The sequence below is a fragment of the Fukomys damarensis genome, unplaced genomic scaffold (assembly GCF_012274545.1).
Source record: "Fukomys damarensis isolate Sample0158 unplaced genomic scaffold, DMR_v1.0_HiC HiC_scaffold_12, whole genome shotgun sequence".
NCBI lineage: Eukaryota > Metazoa > Chordata > Mammalia > Rodentia > Bathyergidae > Fukomys > Fukomys damarensis.
The window spans coordinates 21571863-21585725 of NW_022900924.1; the positions used below are offsets into that span (position 1 = coordinate 21571863).

Here is a 13863-nt window from a genome sequence, read left to right on the forward strand (position 1 = left end):
GTCACAGTAACAGGCAGTGCCATGAACCCCCTCAAAGCCCTCCTTGCTTGTCCCATCGTTCCTGTTGCCTCCTGCAGCAGCTTTGGGGTCCTCTTTCCTGAGCGTCCTTACAAGACGTGATCAAAAATGCAGTGACTGCTGCTGCCAGGCGCCATCCAGCAGGAACAGAGACTCGTACAAAGCTGGCACTGTGTCTTCATCCCCCTTATTCGCAGGTCTGGCACCGTGCGACTCCTGGCTCTTTCCCAAGGTCCAAATGAGCATGAAAGTGGATTATTTTGAGTCCGTCCAAGACATCAAAGCAGCCATAGCAGCAAAACTAAAGACACTCAGGAAAAAAGGACCCCACAACTGCTGCAGAAAGCGGCAAGAAGGGCGGGATGAGTGTGTTGAAAGCGAGGGGATTTTAAGAGGGACTCACGGAAGTGTGCCTCGGCTGCATTTTTTTAAAATGTAAACATCCATCGTATTTTTGGATCACATCTGGTGGTGTGTGGTGTGTCACGTGGTCGTGTAGCTGGGGCAGCAGGTGAGCTCCGGGCAGCAGGGTCCAGGGCCAGGCTGGTGAGCCGCAGACATGGCAGAGGTGTCAGAGGGAGAAACCAGCCGCAAGTGCGGTCAGGCTGCAAGCAGGGGCCTTGGGAATTTGAGTCATACAAGGGGCCAGAGCAGAATGACCTGGGGAAACGCTAAAGGCGACTGGGAACACAGTGGAGGAGGAAGCCCCAGCTCCAGGGTTAGGGAGAGCAAAACACTATAAATCCCAGGCTCAGGGCAGTCACTGAGGAACACTTGCTAAACTGAGCTTAACTTGGGAGTGTTTCCATCTCCCGTCTGCAAATGATCCGTGCAACTCCTGGTCTGTATTTGTCATGGTCCTAGTGCCCACCTCATGCCCCCTCACCTGCAGGCAGAAAGCTGGACCTGATTCTTCTAGGTTTATGAGGGCACTTCTGGGTGAAACTTTCTCTCCATGCTCAGCCCAGCAAGACGAGGGTCACCATGGCAGTGGGTGGCATGGGGCCCTCCTGTCTCCTGTCTCTTGTGGCTTCCTCAGGGTGTTCCAGTTCCTTCTAGCTCTTGGTCTGGAGGCTGTCTAGCACTGACACTCTCTAGATATTGTATTTCCACGATGGCTTCAGTCCTCCCTCAGCCAGCTTCAGCAGCCTTTCCGGCACCTGGGCAAACATCTACAGGGCTCTGTCCCATTCAGGCCTCAGGGGGCTGCAGAGTCCAAGTCTCCTTGGCTCTTCTCTGCCCCAGATCCCACGCTACTTCTGTTCTACCTCCACCATACCCTGCTGGCAGAGAACAGAGAATCCTCTGGAAGCAAGCCAAGGAGCTGTGACAGCCAGAGCACTGTGTCCTGCTGTGTAACAAGCAGCCCTGAGCTTCCTGCTTCAAACAGCTGTCCACCACTTCTCATAGTGCACAGGAGAATTCCCTGGGGCCATAATGCTTGAGGTAGGGTGTCAGGCCCTCTCCTCCACAAAACCCTGCACTGGGCATCTGTGTGCCAAGGTGTCTTGCGCAGTGGTCTTCCCTGGAGAGAAAAGCAGCACCCACATTTCCCCACAGCCTCACCCCGCAGCATCCTTGGGCTGAGGTGAGTCACAGAGCGGCCTGTTCCGGGGAGGAGGAACCGGTGCCTTCTCTTGATGGGGAGCACAGCAAGGACGGGGATGGTTAGACCCTGAGCCTGCTCAACACCTGCCACCAGTCTCCCAGAAGTCAGAAGCTGCTTTCAGTAACAACAGAGGGACACTGATGAAGGGAAAGAGATCCAAGGGGAGAAGTGCAGCTTGCTGCTAGCATTCATTTAACTTCCAGTGACCCAGAATGACTGCGTTTTGCAAAAGGAAATACCACTACTAAACACAGAGTTCTATGAATAGAATGACGTTTTGTGCTTCCAAAGACTCTTGATATACTACGGCAACGTGAAAATAATAACAAAAGCAACTTGTGTTGCTGCAGACCTTGGGGTAAGATTAGGACTGAATCTGCATGCTGTCACAGGCAAATGCTGCAGCCACAAGCTCTGAGAGCGGTGTTCTCAGAGCAAACTGCACATCAGGGTGAGAGACTCGGTGTCTGGTTCCCACTTCGGGAAAAGCCAGACTTCACACTCGTAGAAAGCCTTCAGCTGCTGTCAGCGTGTCACCAAGGTTGGCAGGTAGAGGGATGGTTAAGTCCCTTGCCCTGGGTCCCCTCCACTGAGCAGAAAGCACATCTGCCTCCAGAGCCCCGGCTGGAGCACCCACCCCATTCTGTCTCCGCAGACACCAGGAGGCAAAGAGAGCAGCCACACAGGAAGCCTACTGTGTGCAGCGTGACGCTCAGCCACAGCCACACACCAGCACCACTGAAGCTGGGAAACACTGGTGTCTTCATGTTGCCTCTCAACACTGGCTGTTGGTGGCCAGGAACCAGGCACTGTGCATCCTGCTGCTGACCTCCTGGGTGACGCATGCTGCAGCCCTGCCCAGCTTTGCAACACGGGGACACTTGGGTTACTTCCACGCCATTGACGTGATACACTGTGCAGGGAGGGCTCTCTCTGCTTGCCGCCTTGCCTCTCACCTGCCCCTAGAGGTCGTCAGCCTCTGGAGTCAGGGGAAGAGAGAAGTAAATGCTGATCATTTAAACCGAACTCATAACCCTATCCCAGCGTGCTTGGAAATGGGACAGCCACCAGAAAGCTCACTCCTACTGCCCCTCAGGGTCCTGGGCCCTGAATTCTGTCCTTTGTTCTTACTTCAGAGAGACAGGAAGAGCAGGAAAGACTCCTGCTAGAAATAGCCAGGTCCTCCCTCACTGCCCTGTGTCCCGGCCGGAAGGGGAGGGGCAATGTTGCTGGTGCAGGAACCAGTGACAGCAGGACGTGTGCCTTGGCATGGAGACGCGGGGCCCTTCTACAGCTGCTTTTGTCTGAGGTGCCAGCATTGTAGCCTCCCTTTGTTCACAGCTATTTTTCTGTTTCCTTTTATCTGCTCCCCCGGTCACTCAGAGGCATTTGTTCTCTCTTGGTCAGTTTTCTCTTGGCTGCAGTTTGCAGCTCAGACCAATGAGCTTCAGCACCATGGAGAGCTCCGACCCTGGAGCAAGAGGAGTCGGTGCTGAAGGACAAGCCCTAGACTTGAAAAGCACGCGAGGTGGGAAGGACAAAGCAAAGCCTGGGCCAAGCCACCCTGCTCCCTGGGAGCTGCTTCCCCGATATGAGGTCACTCTGCGCATCTCTCATTTCTGCAGGTGGTGAGCTGTCTGCAGTGGCTGACAACTCTGGAGCTAAAATCCCTTCCAGTGAGGAGGCAGGAAGGGGTTCATTAAAGTTCCTTTCAGCTTTGAGCACAGTCCTAGACCTTGTGTTCCCGCCAGGCAGAATCCAAGAGATACACAGGGTTCCAAACTTTACTGGGAGGATTTATTTTTCTTTTGAGTAAGTGCTTTCTTGAAGCAGATTTTGAGAATTTCTTTCAAGAGTTACTGCAGTAAATCCACACTATTGATTCCGGCAGTCGTGGTTCTCTGGAGCTCTCTGGAGTCACTTTAGTGTTTAACTTGCTCTCTTCATTACTCCAGCAGCACCACAAGGCCTGCACATGCTGGGGCAGAGGGCTCTTGGTCTCCTTGAGGCAGCAGCTTTTCAAACATTTAGTCTGTGCAGAGGTGGGAGGGGTTGCTGGCCACAGACAGAACAGAACACAGATGTCTTCTTGGCTCGGTTCTCGTCTGCCAGCCACTTCTGCACCAGGCACTGTGTCTGACAGACAGGCGCGGGGTAAACGTGGGGTGCACACATCAGAATGTGCCCCACTCACAGCAGATGCCAGATGGCACGTCCTCATGGGGAATTTACCAGCCAACTCCACAGCCACTCACAGTGCTGGGGAGACAGATCCAGTCTTCCTGAATACAAGGAAAGCTAATGTTTGTGGATGATTGCTGGTGACAGGCTCTGTTCTGGGTGTTTCTGACGTGTTCATTCATTTAACCTTCACATTAACTCTATGAATTGGGAAGGATCAGTCATGCCCATTTTTTCAAATAGGAAAAATGAGGCAGAGTGACCCACACTGATGGAGGCCAGGATTTGAGCTGAGGGATTTTTGTCTTAATTACTTCTCTCACTGCTGGAACTAAATACTCAACACTCACAAGCTAAAGTAGGAAATATTTATTTCAGCCCAGTTTGTAGGGGTTTAGTTCATAGCTGGATGGCTTTAAGGCAGGGCAGCATGGCAGAGGAGAAATGGTCCATGGCAGGACAGACAGGAAGCAGTGAGCAACAACATTTAGCCTTACTTTCCCTCTTATCCCATCCAGGCTACAAGCCTTTTGGGTGGTGACACCCACTCCCAGGGTGGGGCATCCATTATCGTCACCCACAGCTACGCTAGACCAATCAGTAGCTAATTTAATACCACATGCACTGAAACCCAGCATCACACACCCTAGATCCACCCAGCTCTAAAAGCTCCATCTATGAGTGCACAGGCTTTGGGGGGACATCTAGACATGAACCCTAACAGAGCCTGTTTGAAAGCTCCCAGTGTGGACCCTCATGCTGCATTACTGTTAGTTTAGATTTCTAAATTCTCTCTCTCCCTCCTTCCTTCTTTCCCTTCTTCCTTCCATGCCTCTTCCCAGTCTTCCCTTCACTTTTCACTTTCTCTTCCATGCTTTGAAACACCTCCTGGAGGCCCTGCATCTTGAGCTTTTCAGACCAGAGCTGCTCTTGCTGCAGCAAGGATCCAGGGTGGTGGCCTCAATCTGCTGCACCCCTTAGAGTGTTGGGGTGGTCAGAGTGCAGCAGGTCTGCCCCATCTTTAGCACAGCCACCACACCCTCAGAGTCACCCCACTTCTATGCAAAGCCCCCTGAGGGATAGAGGATGCATCTTGGAGAGGCTGGAGAAGCCACATTCCTGGGGTCCCAAGCCAGAGATGGCAGAATGGACAGCAGAGTACAGCTCAAGCTACACCATGCCTCGGAGGTCAAGAGCTGTATATTTAAAAATCTGGTTCTCTCCATTCAGCACGACTGACAGCAGTCACCAGGACGCAGCAGATATGCATCTTCGAGGGACACAGGGCCACCATACTGAGAGCTGTGCCACACTGTGAAGCACAGTTTGCTCCCTGTGTTTCGGAGACGTCCCGTGTACATTTCTTAGGAGGGAGAAGATAAGACAGTATGCCCCTGGCAGGTGGACAGAAACCATATGAATTCATATAAATAAGTCAGCAAGTCAGTTCCAAATGAGCATATTTCATCCCCAGGCTGCCCTGGTCATTTCTCTGTCACTGTGGCCTCACCAGGCCTTTACTCTCACGCATCCTGGGGTCCCTGTGGACACAGAGCAGCTCCCTGTCTCTGCCTCAAGACTTGACTCCCTGAATCTTCAGTGCTCTCAGAGCTTTTGCCCCTCAGGATGAGGGCTTGCCTTGGGCCCACTCAGCTGAGTTCGGTCCAGCTCGTGAAAGCTGGGCTTTCTTCCAATTGCAAGGTTTTTCCATTCCGGACCCAAGAGAGCACTGGCCGGCTCACAAGTGGGTGTCGGGTGGGGGTGCTGCAGCGTGCTTGGGATGGGTACTGCGGGGTCTCCCACCCAGGGGTGAAGCTCTTGCAGATGTCACAGGTCCCTGGTTGCTGACCCTGGAGCCCCAGCAACCCTGCGGGTTTGCACCAGGACATGGAAGGAGACACGTGTGGATCGTGGCCCATTGCACGCAGAACACACCATGGCCATCTTATGAGCAGCAAGGCGGTATTTTCCACTCTTCAGTAACTTGAGCAGAACCTCAGGAAGGTCTCCGTTGCTCCCCCTAGATAATCTACCCCTGTTGTCTTTCAAAGCCAGAGCGAAGATGCCGCATGCTCCCCTCCTGCCCGGTGTCCAGCGAGCGAGCTGTCTTGCTGTGGACCACCAGGGACACAGGAGGAGGCGGTGCGCAGGCTGGCAAGATCACAGCTGCACTGATGCACAGGGAGCTCTGGAGGAGAACGCAGATGCCCTGGGGAAGCCGGGCCCTGTCCTCAGCCCCGTGCACAGAGGGTCTCCTGAGTACCCAAGAGGGTGTCCGTGACAGTTGGGTCTCTGCCCCCTGCAGGAGCATGCGTTTGCTGAGTAGTTGATCGAGGAACCCAGTGGCTGGGAGCCAGTGGGATGAGGGGTGCTGGGCCCCACATTTGCACTAAGAACAGGGTGAAACCGGGCTTCTTCCAACTCCAGGCCCTGCTGCTGACCTCCCAGGCTCAGAAATTCACTCTTGAGATCTGCAGCCCGGGGCCAGACAGTCCAGGCGTCACCTCAGTCTCCCTCCAGAAGGCTCTCTGGTGTCTCGGAGGCTGTAGTCCTCTGGGCACCACCTTGGGCTCAGAGATTTGGGAAGAGTGCGCGTCCCTGGGCGGGGCTTACCTCCCGCCTGCCCAGAGCGGGCCTAGGGTGGGTGGCAGAGACTGAGCACCCGGCTGCTGCTGACTGCCTGGTGACGATCAGGGCTGCACCCCACTGTTCACATTTCAGCCCCCATTACACTGTGGAAAACCCGCTTCACTGCCTGGAAACAGGTGCCCTTCCCAGGAGAAGCTAGCTTCAAATGATGCTAGCCGTGCAGCCCCTGAACCCGTGGCCTTTTGCAGGGCACTGTGGAGCATCCCAGGTAGCTCTGCCTGGCCCTCTAGGCTCCCCAGGTCCTGGCCAGTGCACAAACCCAGCCTCAGGCCTGCAGTAGCATCTGGCTTATTTCCAGTCAGTTCTGCCAGCGGCACGAGCCTGTCCTGCCCCCTCCTCTGCCCAGCAGTGCCCACGACTACCCACACAGTCCAGAGAGTAGCTTAGGACTCAATATGAAGGCTGCCTGGTGCAGTGACTCACACTCAGCTCCAGAAGCAGCCACAGAAAAGGTGCAGACAAGCAGACAGCACTCTGCTGAGACAGTGACTGCCAAAGGCTGGGCCAGAGGACACAGCATGCTGTCCTGTCCTGGAGAAACTCTCAGGGCAGATGCTCCATTTTGGGTGGGCTCTGTCCCTCAGTAGCTGGGCGGCTGTGAGTGAGCCACTTTTCCTTCCAGGGCCTTCATTTCATCCTGCAAAACCTAAAACGTCTGGAGTACTCCTCACTCCCCAAGCCCACAGCAGGTGCTGCTGAGCCCAGCTCTGGGACCTGGGATGGCCTTGTAGGTCTAGAGGCTCAGACACAGGGCCCCACTCACCCAGGGTCCTGAGTGGAAGAGCTTGAGGACAGGACGGAGGTCATTCAGCGTCTCTGGGGCAGCTTTGGGCTGGGCTCAGTGACCAGGCACCAGGGTGGCGTGGAGGAGAAAAGTACTCGGCCTCCGGAGCAGGCATGGGAATCCCATGCACCAGTCCTCTGGCCCGGGGCCTGCACGCCAAGGCACCACCACTGCTGCAAGGAGCCAGGGGGCCCCCATGTCCTTCCCAGTGGCTGCCTCCCACCCTGGACCCTGCGTCTGTGGCCAGCCTGCATCTAGCACACGGGAGGCTGGGGACAGATTTGTGCTCTCCAGCCCCCAAGGAGAGTTGCATACAGCATCTGCCATTACCTGTGAAGGTGAACAGGGAAGGGGGTCCTCAGTTCAGATCTCAGCCAGGTGTATCAGGCAAACTGGGTGAACTCATCGTCAGAAGAGCTGATAAAGCTGAGCATGGCTGTGCATGGCTTGGAATCCCAGCACTCTGGGAGGCTGAGGCAGGAGGACTGCAGGTTCAAGCTCAACCCACACAATTTAGCAATGCAGCAAGACCCTGTCTCAAAATACAAAAAGAAATAAAAATAAAAAACAGCTGGGGATGTAGCTCAGTGAGAAGGCTGTGGGTTTGATCCCCAGTACTAGGATAAAAGAAATAGAGGAGGAAGAGAAAGAGAGGGAGAAGGAGCTGGAGAGGGGCAGGGGCTGACATAAACCCACCCGTCAGTGCCCAGGGTTGAGACACCACCCAGAGTCCTGGCTTGTGGGTGCCGCTACCCCGGCTGCCTACTCCCTCACCTGTCACAGGTGCCCAGCAGACTCTGGAGCTGACAGCTCCTTGGTGCTACCGTGGTGTGGAGAGGATGGTGACGGGAGAAGGGTCTTTTGTATGAGGCCAGCTTAACACCCTGTCTCCCGGTTTCTCCCAGCAGCGGCAGCCTGTTCGGCGAGGTGGTGCAGATGAACTTTGAGATCGCCAGCTTCAGCAGCCTGTCGGGGACGCAGCCCATCACGTGGCAGGTGGAGTACCCGAGGAGGGGCACCTCCAGCGCTGCCGTGTCTGAGGTCTTCGTCAGCCAGCAGGACCTGGTGGGCATTGTGCCCCTCGCTGTGGTAAGGCAAGCCGTCACCCCGGCGCCCTGCCTCTCTCCTGAGACGCTTGCTGCAGCTGCTTGTTCCCACTTTTTGTTTTTCTTAATCTGCATCTGTGGGCTGTGGGATCAGATCTGCCCACCGTGGGGTGCTGGTGCCTGCACAGAGCGGCCCTTCATTCTACATTCCCTCTGCTCTCTGGCTCCCTCCATCCCTCGGTCCCTTCCCATTTGCAAAAGAGCCCTTCATTTGTTCTGGGATTGGGTATGAGAGCCCATGCTTTTTGCGAGCTGTTTTCTCCCGAGTCCCCATTCCCTCCACCCTGGAATCCGCTCCTCCCTCCCTTGTCTCAGCCTCTCTTGGCTTTGGTGATGGGATCTGGCGACTCCACCGTGACCTTTGCCGTGTCCCGTGTCAGTCACGGTTCCTCACTTGCCTCTCTCTAAGTCCATCCCAGGCCCTTTGTTTCTGTTTAATGAGGAAGCCCGGGCTGCCCCACAGATTCATCAGATGTGCTAGGCTGTTCTGTCACAACACAGAACCCCAACATCTCAGGGACAGGTGCAGCACAGGTCACTCCCGGCTACACTGCCCCTAATGGCAGGGGCGCTGTGCCGAGCTGTCCCTGGGGGTCCCCTCCAGCTCCTTCCTGCCTCTTTCATGCCTGAGAGGACAGCACCCTGGTCCCCTCTTCCCTAGGATGACAGGGATGAGTCAGCAAGGTCCGCCTGTCACCCTGGCATGTAAAAGCCAAGGGGTTGCCTGGAACCCAGTGGGACTGACTGACCCCATCCAGTGTGACTGTGCTTGCACTACCCTCGGGCACCAGCCTCATTGAGCCCTGATGGTGGTCATGCGCTGTCAGAGCTACGCAAGGGACCCTGGGACGGGGACCGGTCGGGATTCTCCGGGTTGCAGCACCAGCCCATCTGAAACACGACTCACGTCACTTGGAAATCCGGAGCAGTGTTCCTTGCACGCGTGTGTGCCTACGAGGCATGTGAGGATTTGGAGGAGCTGCACAGCCTCATCTAGGAGGCAGCACTGGGGATTTAGAAAGCTTTTTTTCAGCACCCAGCTGAGCAGCCGCGGTGGCTGCAAGGCTGCTGTCCCCCAGCTCTGGGGCCTCTATGCCTGTCATGCGGGAGGGGAGTCTTCCATGCATCTCACCCAGCAGGGCCCTGGTGGGCTCCTCTTGCCCAGCACCCACACCAGTCCCCGGCTGGCTCTAGAGCCACACGCCAACCTGGAGCAGAGGCCCGAGACCCCGGGCATCTTGGGGTGGGTTCAGAATCTCACGGAGACAGAGCCTGGCCTTCCCTGAGAGGGGAGCGGGTGGGGGCCCTGTGGCCTCGAGGCTCTGCGGGACTCTCCAGTGGCAGGGAGGTTCCGCGTGACTTCTAGGGACCACTGCAGCCCACAGCCAAGCGATCCGCCATGCAGCTGGGCCAGGCGAGCTGGCCCTGGTATTCCTGGTCTCAGACATCTCCAGGGCAGGTGGCTCTGTTCAGCATCACCATGTTACACTCCCCAAGCATTTGCTCGCTGGCTGTTTGGAGACTGTGGACACGCGTCCTAGAACACGCACTGGTTCCACAGAGCACACGTGCACCTCGCTTCTTCCCTGTTCCTTCCAGAAGCACAAACGTTCAGGTAGTGTGGGAAGACAAACCTATTAGGAGGCTCTGAGCTTCTGCCAGGGCCTTCTTCCCCCTTGAAGTGAGGCGCTGTCACTAGGCTTCTGCGCTGGCTCTAAAGCCTAGACTGCAGCTTGGTCAGGAGGTGAGCAATTCTTCAAGCACCAAACGAAAAGGAAACCCATGCGCTGCACCTGTGCACCAGGGAGGGGGCTGCTGAGGCCTCTGATGCTTCCGTGTACTTCCCGAGTGGTTGCTTAAGACAGGGAGAACAAGCTCAAAGGCCCAGGGAGGACCCAGTGGAGCCACAGCCTGGGGCACCTTCCTCAGTCCCAGGCACCTGGCTGCTCCACAGGGCGACCCTCCAGGTGAGGGGAAGCCACGTCCCACCCGGCCTGCAGCCCCTCCTCCACTCCGGCCCCAGTGTCCAGGGACAGTGAGTGCGTGGGAGGCACTGCAGACACCGCATGTCCTGCCTCGGCCTCCTGCCCATTGTCCCTAGCTCAGGATGGAGACGCAGGCCATGGTTTCGGGCTGAACGCTGCTCCTCTGGCATTGCACTCTTCCCCCTGCCCATCCTGCCCAGGCCACCGGGGCTGGAGCCGCTCAGAGGGGCAGGTACAACGCCTTGTGGGCTCTGAGTGCCCCGGTCCTCACTGGCGCCCTCATGTGGCAGCCTTCGCCCAGCATGGCCACCTTTCCCCAGCCCGGCCTCCTGGGGGGCCCAGTGAAGGTCTTGGGCCAATGCTCAGCCTGCGTGACAGGCAGGAACTCTGCCTCAGAGTGGCAGGAAGCTGCTGTGTCCTCCGTGAGGGAGATGGGGTGAACCTGTGAACTCAGTGCTCATGGGAGGCTGAGGCGGGAGAATCCCAAGGTCAAGCCCAGCTGCAAAGCTTAGTGACTCAGTGAGAGCCTGTCTCTGAATAGAAAATTAAAGGGCAGGGGTGCAGCTCATGGTAAAGCACCCAGGGTTCAGTCCCCAGCACAGAAAATAAACAAACACGGAAGTACACCATTTTCTTGCACCTCGAGGACATTCAGGCCTGACCTCGCTCCTTCTGTGACTTGAAGACAGCATGTCTGGCTCTCCAAGCTCCTGAGGACGGCAGGTCTCAAGGATGAAAAACAACTGTGCAGGCAGAATAATCCTGCCCTTGTCACAGCTGGACGTTTACTTGGAATTCAATTGAAAGATGTCCCTTCTCCCCAACTAACTGGCCCAGAATTTTGCCTGCAGAGCAAATCCAGAACATAACTGAATCTGCTTTCTCCCCCGGTCCTGCAGTGGGAACGAGCGTTTCCAGCACCTTCGGGCTGACGCAGGTGGGAGGCTGGAATCGGTGAGCAAGGCTGCTCTTCTCTGTGTAGAAGAGGCAATTTTGCATACTGTGTGTACACGCCCTCTGCAGTGCTCTGTGACCTTCGGAAAGGGCCACACCGGCAGCCAAGCAGTGTGATTAGAAAGAGGGCCTTTCCGTCAGACCCTGGCCTCCCTCGGACAGTTCCCAGAGCCTGCCATGCCGACGCTGTCTCCTCTCATTGGGGACCTTGTGCAGTGCAGAGCCTGCCCAACTGTCCCCAGCATCCCTGTACACCAGGAAAGCCCTCTTTCCTCACTTATGTGGAAATTGATGCCATCTGTGTGTTCTCCATTAACACTAAACCAAGGGCTCGATTCCTGCTTTGCCTGTGTCACAGCATGGAGTGACTCAGGCATGACTGAGATTCTCCATGTCCCTTTTACTTCTCTCCTTCTGGAGGTGCGGGGAAAGGCGGGATGTGGGAACTGCAGCAGCTGCTTTCCTGGCGCTCCCACCAGGCAGCTGCAGCCAGGGGCCCCGCGTCTGTGTCAGAGTGCGGGGGCAGCGTCTGTGTGCCCAGAGCATGCTGGGCCGTGATGGAGCCGCTCAGAGCCACGATCTGCAGCACCCGCTCTCCCCAGGCCTGGATTCACCTCCAGATACGACCCCGGGTCGGTCTGACCCAGCTCGCCCGGTGTGCAGGTTCTGATCCAGCCCCTCGGGCTTGGGGAGCAGCGCCCAGAGCTCCGCACACCCACGACTCTGAAAGTAGAACAGAAAGAGAAGTGTTAATGGGTTCTTGGGTACAGATTGGAAGGAGAATTAATCCAGAAACGTATGCAAGAGCAGCTGGGTGGTGTGAGATTTCTTCTACTCCATCTGAATTTTTGTCGCAGATTTTTAAAAAGGTCAACAGCTGCACCTTCGTTTATGTTATGAAAAGGGTTCATTCTGCCTCCTGGCAGCGCTTTGGAGCGCATCCCCTTGGCCCTTTGCGGGTGCCGGCCACCAGGACACACGTGCACCCCAGACCCTCTCCGGGAGTGAGAGCAGCCCGAAGCTCCGTCCTCAGGGAACCTCGCAAAGGCCCGACAGCTCACGATTCTGTTTTCGCATGGAGCAGAGATCCCACTCCACCACCAGGTCCTCCTCCAGTAGGGGCTCCCCCTCACCCACGAGCTGTGGCAAAGACGCAAAGCTGAGGACAAAAGTGCTGCATGCCACACATGTCCCTGCAAGGGTCCCAGAGGCCAGGTCCAGCCACCACCCCCTGCACCCCAGCCAGCTCTGCTTTTCCCAGCCCTACTCCCACTGAGCTCACAGGGCAGATGCAAAAGAGGGGCAGGAGAGGCAGACAGCTCTGCCTCGCCTGCCCTCAGGACTCTTGGGGAGTCTATTACTAACCCCAAGACTGGGGCACTCTGTCACACGTCGGGCGATTACTGTGGGACTGGTGCTATATTTTTCCCCTTTACGGAGGAGGAAACTGAGGCACGGAGAGGACAGTGGCGGCATGGTTGGTGCGGGTGGCCTAGCTCCCCACGTGCCCTGTCTGTGCCCGCCACCTAGGCCACATGCAGAGGCCAGGGAGGCCCGTACAGGTGACAGCAGGGGCTCCCAGCTTCCTCCCCTTGTGATCATAATCGCTGCGAGGTCTTCAGAGAGCTCCCTGTATGCGAGCCCCGCACAGCAGCTCCTGCCCCCTCACCAGTGGAAAGTGAAGGCGGGTGCCGCTCTCTTGGATTTGGCCCTGCAGACAGCTCATGTGAAGTGGGGCCTTCTCCCTCTTTGGGCTGAGGCCTGGAGGGTCCTCCCCGGATCCTTGGAGCATGGCGGAGACTGCACTGGGGACCGTGGCCCCAGAGGGCGGGACCACCACCGCCACTCACAGGCTCAGCAGCCAGTGCTGGTTCAGACTCCCAGACCCCATCATTCACACCTGTGCTCACTGGGACAGGGACAGGCACGTATGTGTGGACTGAAGGAAAAATCCTAGTTTTATGAGGAAACAGGAGAGTATGATGCTAAGTACTTCTAATGATATGCATTTAGAAAATTAAATGGTTGGCAACCAAAATCCATGTTATTTTAATTTGCTGGTTCAAACCTTTCTCTTTGTTTTTTACTTTCCTTTTTTTAAAAAATTATTTTCTACAGCTGGGCATAGTAGCATGCAACTATATAGTCCCAGTACTCAGAAGGCTGAGGCAGCAAGATTGCTGTGAGTTCGAGGCCAGCCTGAACAACAGAGCAATACCCTGTCTCAAAAAAACCAAAAGTACTGAGTTAAGCCAAGTCTTCCCAGGGTACTTGATTTAGGTCTGTAGTGTTAGGGGAACTGAAGTGCTCGGGTCGCCCATGACCCACAGTCCCAGGCAGAGGCCATGGCCAGTTCCAGCCTCTGTGTGGGACTCGAGGATACAGCAGGCTGTGGGGCTGGACAGCAGGTTGGTGGCTTCTGACTGTCTTAAGTGCGCGCCTTCTGCAAACTGGCAGTCCCCGCAGAAGCCCAAGCCAGCAGGGACAAGCCAGGATTCGCTTACGTAGGGCAGGGTTTCCTTTAAGTGTACTTCCCTGGAATGACAAAACTGTGGCAACAGAAAGCAGCTCAGGGAC

At 56.2% G+C, this 13863-nt stretch overlaps 1 protein-coding gene across 1 annotated transcript in view; it reads left to right on the forward strand.

Moving 5' to 3' along the window:
* LOC104848505 (transmembrane protein 132C) overlaps positions 1-13863 on the forward strand; it is a 152662-nt gene that overhangs the window by 120094 nt on the left and 18705 nt on the right. The window contains exon 9 of the mRNA XM_033762686.1: positions 8147-8330. Coding sequence (XP_033618577.1) covers positions 8147-8330 — 184 coding nt within the window. The remainder of the gene's footprint in view (positions 1-8146; positions 8331-13863) is intronic.